General features: G+C 35.5%; 1 protein-coding gene across 2 annotated transcripts; it reads left to right on the top strand.

Annotated features, from left to right (window-relative positions):
- LOC107020500 (chloroplast sensor kinase, chloroplastic) lies at nt 1–7,289 on the top strand. 2 transcript variants are annotated; one of them, XM_015220890.2, is made up of 10 exons: nt 11–483; nt 2,083–2,121; nt 2,697–2,858; nt 2,937–3,233; nt 3,664–3,729; nt 3,842–3,910; nt 4,056–4,148; nt 4,588–4,781; nt 5,850–6,123; nt 6,308–7,289. In XM_015220890.2, the coding sequence occupies exons 1-10, from the start codon at nt 55–57 to the stop codon at nt 6,560–6,562; spliced, it is 1,878 nt and encodes a 625-aa protein (XP_015076376.1). In that variant the 5' UTR covers nt 11–54; the 3' UTR covers nt 6,563–7,289. The 2 variants fall into 2 exon arrangements, with proteins under 2 accessions (XP_015076377.1, XP_015076376.1); XM_015220891.2 differs by lacking the exon at nt 2,083–2,121 and having other exon boundaries at nt 1–483.
- Nucleotides 7,290–9,545: the final 2,256 nt, after the last annotated feature.

The raw sequence follows: 9,545 nt of genomic DNA, 5'->3' as shown, positions 1-9,545 counted from the left end.
ACCGTTTTTCTCTCAAACAGAGCATTCGCACATTGAAATCCGATCACAAAGAAAATGCTGCTCTCTGCATTTCCTCCGCAGAATCCATTATCCAATTCCACCCCACCCCCTCACTACCCCCCTACCCTCATCTTCTCCCCTGTTACCTTCTACAAAGCAGCTGTTAACGCTTCTTCCCAGAGGCTACCACTACTCACTCTCACCAACGCCGCCGCTACCTCCTCCACTACTCTCCGGCACGTCAGTGGCACGTGCTCCGATGACGACGGAGACGGAAACGGAGACAGTATGGTTACTTCGGCGTCAGCTGTCGCTGCGGCGATACGAAATGCCTCGACGTCACCGGTGGAGTTCGTTCAGACGATTGAAAAGGATGATGGTAAAAATAGAGGTTTGGTGCTACCGAGTGTTGATTTTCAGAGACTTTGCCTTGAACAATTGGAGCTGTTTCGCCGTATTGTTCATCCCGACTCTGTTCTTTCCGTAAGAAACGTTTCCTTCAATAAATGATTTGATCGAAAGAACATTTCTATATTACAAGTTAGTTTCATTAGCTTAAGAAGCTTTGTGTTTATGTCTATTGTTGCTGGATGTAATGCTTTGGATCATGAATTTAAGAAGTTTCTTACATAATATATGAAACTCTGCTTGCTTTTCTACTTTTTGAGTTAAGATAATTTTCTACATTCTTCCAGCTATAGTCTTCAGCAATCTGTACTGCTTTAGCCCTTATTAAGTTCATTATGCCTTTTATTAGGTCTCCTATTTCATGATTTGAGTCCAATATGGTGAAATTTTCAGTTTAGTTTGTGGCTTGCCTATAAATGCTTTTTACTTTTGTAATCCCTGCTCTTCGGCAATTACATTTGGTATTAAGTAGAATATAGTTCATTGTTCTTTCAGGTCGAAGTTGATAAAGAAATTCTAGTGTTTAGCAATACTATAACATGCAATCTGCTGTACTTTTCCTTTTCAAGCTTCCATCATTAGGCTGTAAGTAACGGTGGTGGAGCAACCTGCTGTAGTTTTCCTTTTTAAGAAAACAACCTTCCACCATTAGGCAGTAGGTGATGGTGGTGGAGCTGAAGGAGCTTTGCTTTTCTTCTTCCACCATCGGGCCGTACGTGCTAGTAGAGAGTAGTGACTTGATGCTCTCTCTTTAGATCTAGAGATACTGTAAAAGATTGGAAACCCAAAGACTTCTTTTAATTAACTTTTGTAATCTGTTACATGATTTCTTTCTCTCTTTTTTTTCTTTCTATTGTTATAATTTTTAGACAAGGAAAGTAACATAATTTTTTGGCAGACCCACTTAGACATGGCATCTTATATCTTTCACTGCAACAAATTTCTAAAAATCAGTATTAGCAGTTAGACCCAACCAAGTAAGTCATCTCAAATGGCCAATTGGATGAGTTGCTATCAAGTAGGTACTAGTAGTGGATCCATTAATAGCCTAGTAGTGAAGACATTGTCTGAAACATGTTAAGGTGAAGTATACTTTTCCTAGAACTACAACCCCTCTTGTGGACATCATCAACTGGTCCTACTTCAGGTTACTTGAATCTCTATCCTCCTCCGCTAATAAGAGCTCACATTTTGTTCTTTCATTTTAACCAGTTTTCTTGAACCATAAGAAATATTCCAAAAGTATGGACAAACTAGAGTGCCCGTAAAGGATTGGTCCAGAACAATGTTGTTAAAGGTGCGCTTAAGCCCTGAAGTGAGGCTCAAACATATTGAGCACTTCGCCTCATTTAATGCGCACTTCAATCTTGTCATCAAGGTTCTAAGGTATATTGAACCTCTCTGACAAGGCGATACTAAATAACTGATATTTCACTTTATCAAAATATTTTTGCGATTTCTTTATTCATATAGTTTGTTAATCCTGCTTATAATAATAGTTTGTTTATCTATCTATCTATATATCTATATATCTATATATATATATATCTATATCTATATATAGATATATATATATATAATCAAAGAACCTTAGAGCTTTTCTTGCGCTTTTTGCTTTTATCATTTTCTCCCTTTGTGCCTTTTTTTGAGGATTAGCATTGTTGTATTCTTCAGCATTGGGAATGCTGGCCACCATCAAAAACACGTTACAAAGTAAGTAGACTCTAGCTTTACAAAGCTCCTAGAAATTCTACTTAACTCCTCTATTTCTTTGCGCTTTTTCATTAAAGCCCACACTTCATTTGCGATTAAAGCCCCAACGAACCTTAGAGGCTTTTTTGTGCTTTTTGCTTTTGGTAACACTGGTCAATAAGGTTAGACAAACTGTGACACTGGATTTGGATGCCCAAAAATAACGTTTTGTTCGGAACAGTATAAGTGATTAGATTGAGAAGATAAAGGAATTCTAACCATCTTATTATCCTTTAACAATATAACATTGACAAATCAAATGAAACCAAGTTATTTTATTCTTACTATGGTACTTTGCTTTAACTCTATTTCACTTAGTATCATTTGATAACTCTCAACACCTTCGATGTTTGGTTGGGCTTCATGTGTTGTGTACAGTGGATAATCTCTTTGCCCTATTTTATTTTGGATTTTCTAAATTATTGAAGGTCAAAAACCAAAACCAAAACTAAAGAGGGAAGTCCCCTGGCTCTTGTTGAGATATAGAAAACAATTTTGCCTTTCTACTTTACTTGTGCTAATCTAGTGAATTGCAGGTTTATGTAAGACCAGCTGGAAGCTATGTAATGGACCGCCTAGAGTTGCAGCGGATTATTTTACATCCATGTGTTAATGAGATTGATCTAGTGATTCTAATTGGTAACTTTAGCATTCCAGCAGGCTTAAGAATTGCCGAAGCAGCTCTTTCGAGGCAAGAGGTACATCAATTAATTCTTCAAATGTGTTTTGCACTGACGTATTACTTTACTGTGTTTGACTAGTCTTATTCCTCTTAGGCAGAGTTACTTCCCGAGCTTGGAGCAGTGGTGTTCCCCATGTTGAAACACCCATTTATTGTTGGATTTTTGGTTGTGGAACTCCCAAGAACTACATGGGATAAGGGAGGGCTCAATGTTAAAGGATGGCCTGCCCAGGAGGAAACTTTTCCTATACCTCCTAGCACAGATTTGAAATCATTGAATATCAAAACTTCAAGTGACCACTCCTTTGAGATGTTAAAATTTACAGCTGAGCAAAGATTAAATGCAATAAATATTTCTCGTTCACTTGCAATGGCTTATGTCATGGATCAGGTACAATACTGATACGACAAAGGTGCTGAAAATATATGATGTCTAGAATTCACTGCATTGATCTACTTTACTGTATAATATAATTATTTCTTCTAAAATATGTAATTACTCTAACATCCAAAACCTTGTAATAGTAGCATCTGATTGAACTTAATGAATCTATGAATATATTTCTTACCACCACGGAAATAAAAGAGAAGGAACTAAACCTAAACAGATCCTAAATATCACGAAAATATTGACATATACGGTTATAATGTTGACAGTATTACATCCTTTTAACTATTTTTTATTCATTGCCATGAAATGATTTTTTCTTTGAGCATTTTGTTATTTATTTTTCTTGTTCTCTTTCTTTCCAGTCATGCACAGTAGTTTTGTCACAAATCTATAATAGTTGTTCTAAAACTAACTAACGCTACCCTTTCAGAAATCAATTTTGCTCCAACAGTCGACCTGGCAAAATAATATCAGGATGAGCAACTTGGTTGAGCAAGTAAGATTTGCACTGCAGCTGCACCTATATATGCCAGCAGTTTGAGGTGGTGAAAATGTACACTGTACAGATTCAGAACATAATCAATTTTTTATGAATCTTTAATGTGCAGATTCGGGGTTCTCTTTCCAGTATTCGAACTTTGAGTAAGATGTTATCTGTTCAGATTAGAAAGAGTGAGGTATGTGGCTAAAGAAATTTACATCCCCAACTTTTTCTTTATCCTGCTTCACTTTCTTATGCCCCCAAATATTAGGTTACTTTTAGTGAATTTTTTATAATCACACTCTAATGAAGAGTTAATCTGCCCATATGATCCTATGCAGATTTCGTATGACATTGTTCAAGACATTTTGGAGCAAGGTGATTGCTTGAGTGATACTCTTAAGGGACTCCAGGATGCTGTTTCCTTAACAAAGGTACTTCACTAACTGTGCCTCTCTCTCTCTCTCTCTCACACACACACACACACACACTCTCTCACTGTTCTTCTGCGTGACTCTGACTGAGAAGGGAAGGAGAAAGATTGAGACAAGCCCACTTATAAGTTTAAAACAGCTTTGGATTTCCGGGGAACTTGGAAAGGGTACGAATTGAGTTCATTCAATAATAAGAGCAAGTTGGTAGCTTCGACAAAACGGTGTAAGAGGACATAAATTCCTTTGGATATTCATAGTACTAACAGATTGAACTTACCAAAAATCACTTAGCATAATTGCAAAAGGTAAACGTCCAACGATTGTTGAAGGTCCATTTACTCTTCGCCAGCTTTGTTTGCCTTAGTTTTGTCTTGCCTATTGGTGATTTTGAGAATAAAAAAGATAAAATATTGCATATATTGGCTTATACCTTTTTCAGGCGAATATAATGCGCTATAGTGAAGAAACATTGAAAAGGATGCCTAAATCAACTCATCCTGATCATGAGTCAGTGAGGTCACAGTTATCGGACAACTTGTCTCAGAAGCTAGAATCTGTCTTCTCAAAATCCAAGGATCTAGAAATGCCAATGCCACCTATTGCTCTTGCACCTTTACGCCAGGAAGGAATCAGGTAAACTTTTGGCTTTCAAACTATGTTTAGTTTTAGAGGCCTATGGTCTGGAAACCTACAAATTGCGTTATGTCAGCTTCAAAAAATGTTTAAGCATATGATAGCATGGTACATACTGAATAATTTTAATATTTCCCATTCTCGTTCTCCAGCAATCAACTTCCCTAGATTTTTGCTTGAGGGTTCTTCTTTCTGTGGTTGCCAGACACTGCAACACAACACTAGAGTTAACATGGAGTAGATTAGGAGTTTGGGAGAAGGTTCTCTTCTTGTAACCTGTGGTGGTGGTTTGTTTAAGAGAGGACCTGCAATCTCTCGAGTTAAAGTACTAAAAAGCTGGAATAATTTTCTGCACACATTTTATTGAATTCAAACAACTCCCTCCATTCCAATTTATGTCCTGGTGTTTGACTGCACATGGAATTTAAGAAAGAGATAAACTTTTGAAACTTCCAGTCTAGAATAAGACATTAATATTTGTGTGGCTATATAAACTTTTGAAACTTCCAGTCTAGAATAAGACATTAATATTTGTGTGGCTATATCTTATCCCATTAAGGGCAAAATGACATTTTAAATTCATATCGTTACTATACATAGAAATGTGTCATTCTTTAGGAACTGGCTAAAAAGGAAAGAGTGACAAAAATTGGGATGGAGCGAGTACTATTGGAATTAAAAAGTGGAGGAATAACCTCCCTACTGCAAATCACTGCTACAAAGAAATAGGAAAACATAACTAACCGACAAGAAGAAGACATCAATTTTTTTGATTTTTATAAATTTGCATGTGTAAACCGTTGGTAGACTTAGAGGGCGCTAACACTTTCTGTCCTCCCTTAAGCTTGCCTATGTTGATGCTTCTTGTATTGGGTGACGAGTCCAGGAATACTCTGCAGATTGTCCCTTTTTTTCTAGTCTGATGCCATATGATGATTTATGGAGTCTTTGATCGTGTGCTAACGCCTAGCTTGTGGAACAACACTTTAGTTTTGGAGATTGCTAATTATTCCTTCTTTCTTCTTCTCTTTTTTCCGTCTTTTTCCTGTTCTTCTCTTCCCCCAAAAGAGCATGCAATGTTTCTGATGTACTGGTGGATTTGGTGGGAGCAGTGGCACCTTTGGCACACGAGCAGAGGAGAGCTGTTTTACTTTCTGAGGTTCCAAGATCTTTACAGGTACCAATTGAAGAGCCTGCTTTACGCCAGGCTTTGGGTAATTTGATCGAGGGTGCTTTATTGCGTATACAAGCTGGTGGGAAGGTTGAAATCATTGCCACTGGAGCACCTGCAGGGGGTTCTCTTGTTATAATTGACGATGATGGCCTTGATATGCACTATATGGTATGTTTCATGAAATCTATTCAATATCATGATCACTGAGACAATGCCTGATATTAAGATGATAAACTGTGGCACTTAAATGCGAATATGAACTTAATAATAGCAAAGGAGTATGCTCATGAATGACTAAATTTATCAACTGGCTTGTGTGTGGTAAGTATTGCGTCTTTTTACTTTTGTGTAGACACAGATGCACTCTCTAGCACCTTTTGGGGCAGACTTATTTTCTGAAGATAGGGTAGAGGACAACATGACATGGAACTTTGTGGCTGGACTAACTGTTTCTCGAGAAATACTGGAGAGTTATGGATGTGTTGTGCGGGTGATCTCACCAAGAGTAACAGATGCTGCAATTGGAACCGGAGGAACCCGTATAGAACTCTGGTTTCCCTCTTTTTCTGCTTCATCTGTTGTAGATGGCCCTTCTCACGAGGCTTAACAAAGATTGAGGATTCCACTGTCATTTTTATCTAGTTTTTAGAAGGCCAAAAACATACAACAAATTCCTGCTTAATCCTTTGCAGATCCTGAGATGGAAAATTTGAAAGACGATCTACTTTAAAGATTCATCTAGTGACACAAATCTGCCAAATGACTAATTTCTATCCTACTGGGATTGTGAACAAATTGAAGGTATAGCTAATAATACCAGGAGGATGGATGCTGCAGGAAAATTTAGGCAATCCTTCTTTTGGCTTCGTCTAACACTTCCTCTTGCTGGTCAAGCCTTCTTCAGAAAAACAATGGTAGAGGACGACTGTATATACTTTAGCATAGTAGTTATTTCCATATATCAGTTTATTATCCATTGTGATGCCAAAAAAATATTGTGATTGACTGTATAAATCAGCGTATCTCTACAGATGGTCCAGCTCGAACTATTTTCTTTGCTGGGACTTTTATTGGACAGAATCTAGCCGAAGAGTAAACACACAAGCTCACTTTTGAGTCTTAGTTGCCACAAGTTCCCGAAATCCCTTCCCTGCTGCTATGTTCTCTAGAAATGTTGGGTATCAGAGAAAATATATCAATGCCTTCCATGTAAATTTTAAATGGCAAAAGCTTCTTTATCAGCTTATTCTGTTTTTTCTAATTTATTTTTTAGATATGTAATATAAGTTATTTTGGGAACGACTCATATATTTGCTTCTATGCTTTTGACTTTACCTCATGCATATCACAATTATCATACTACAATGTTGGTCTAAAGTTATACCCTTCCATCTCCAGATTCTTGCATTTTCTTTGCTGGCAGAAATCTGTAGCTTGATTAGCTAAGTTATGTATAGGAATAATAATGGGGTTACTTGTTATAAAGTTTTGTTTCATATAATTGAATTATGAAAAAAGTTCCAAGGTTAATTTTTTTTTTGGAGAGGGGTAAAATATGTCCTAAAACTTTGCCAAAAAACAAAAATATCATTACAAACATAACAAATGATTGTAATAACGAGATTTGTCGGCATAAACTTGTGATGTTCTTCGTTACAGATATGGAAGCAGATATCGGTGCAAATGCAGGACCAGTTTACCAAAAAATGTCACCCATTTTTTTGCCATGGATGAAAATTTGCTTCTTTCTGAACTTGATAAAGAACGTTAGATTCGCTCCAAAGCTGTGAGCTTTATGGAGACTCTTTAAATTGAGACATTACATGTTGTTTTTGTGTTATATGGTTAAATGGGTCGTCATATTATTGCTTCAAGTATCTTTAATTCATAATTCGAGGAGATAGAGGTGATTGCATATCGTTATGATGATATCACATATCATACTGGAGCGGAGAAGTGAAATAGAGGCTCGCATTTGGGGTGTTTGTGCAATCACAATATATCGACACGGTTTAAAGGTATATTCTACGGAATGGTGGTTAGATCAGCACCATTGTATGAGACAGGGTGTTGATCAGTCAAGAAAGTTAATATGTAGTAGAGTGTTTTCATATTCTTTTCTTTAATTGAGGGTAGGGGAACGGAAAATGGAGTAGCCAACCAACTAAGCTACTAAGATTTCTACTGTTGTCATACTTCCCATATTATGATATAGGTATTAAGGTTTGCATACACTTTATCCTCTCCAGATTTTACGTGTGCGATGACACGAGCTATGTCATTGTTGCGTATTAATATACTTCTATTTTGTTGTGTGATGACACGAGATATGTCATTGTTGCGTATTAATATACTCCTATTTTGTTGTTTCTTTTCCTTTCTTACTTTCATGCACCAATTACATTTGGTCTATTTTAAACAACATCTTAACCCCATAAAGGCAAAAGTAAATTTTTTATAATTCGCGTATAAAATTATAATGAATATATTATTATTATGGTGTTGGCCCTACTAGTTACTATTCTAGATTTACCAAAAGAATAAAAAAAGAACAAAAGGTTGGTAATATACTATATACTTATGATGTAATATACTTATGGTTGGTACATACTATATACTTACTAAATATATAGTTATGATGTGGTGGGAATTTGAAAGAAATATGTGATGAGATGAGCCAACTACTTCATTCTTGAATAGTTGTACATTTCTGTTACAACTCTAATATCATGCCATATGGACCAAGCTATATCATATAAATTAGAGTCAAAAAGTCACAATTGTACCAAAACTCTACCTGTGAAACCCAATCTCAACGCCACACGTCAATATTCCTATTAAATTATAAACGGATAATAAATAATAAATAATATTCTTAATATGAAAGTTAAATAATGACGTTTTATAATAAAATAATTGAAATAATATTAATTAAAATTTTATTATCTATTTATACAAATAAAAATAATAGGTAATAATTTTTATAAAAATTATATTTCAGTGTAGATAATACAAAATAATTAATAAAAATAAATTAATATTTTTAACAATTTTTTTTTAAATTTGTCAATTTATATTTTAAAAAATATTGTAGTATTAACAATCGAGACTCATTTATTACTTATTACTTGCATTTGATACATGTTTAAGACAGTAAATCAAAAATGATCAGTAGCGACTGTAGACAATAAAATTCGCGTCGAGAAAATAATAATCAAGAACGGAAAATTATAGCAACAATCGATTTTATTATTTCAAATGCGAGTGTTACAATCTCTATAATTCCTCTGAATTCGCCTTTTCAAATATAAATTCAAGGGCTTTAAAGCTTGTTCTTGAATCTACGATTAACTTGAACTTGAACTTTATCTTGATCTTGACTTTTATTTGAACTCAAGGGCTTCGAGCTTGTTCTTGAATTCGGTGGTCTTGATCTTGATCGTTCTTGAACTTGAATGCTTGAATTCTTAAACTTGTAGCTTTGTAGAGAATTAAATGGCGTTTGTACCACAGAGTTTCTCTAGCTTCTTGTTTAGAATTTTCTGTCTCCTTTCTGAATTATGAGGACCCCTATTTATAGTTTTAGAATA

Source organism: Solanum pennellii, chromosome 5 (genome assembly GCF_001406875.1).
Source record: "Solanum pennellii chromosome 5, SPENNV200".
Lineage (NCBI taxonomy): Eukaryota > Viridiplantae > Streptophyta > Magnoliopsida > Solanales > Solanaceae > Solanum > Solanum pennellii.
This window is presented reverse-complemented; position numbering and strand designations above follow the sequence as displayed.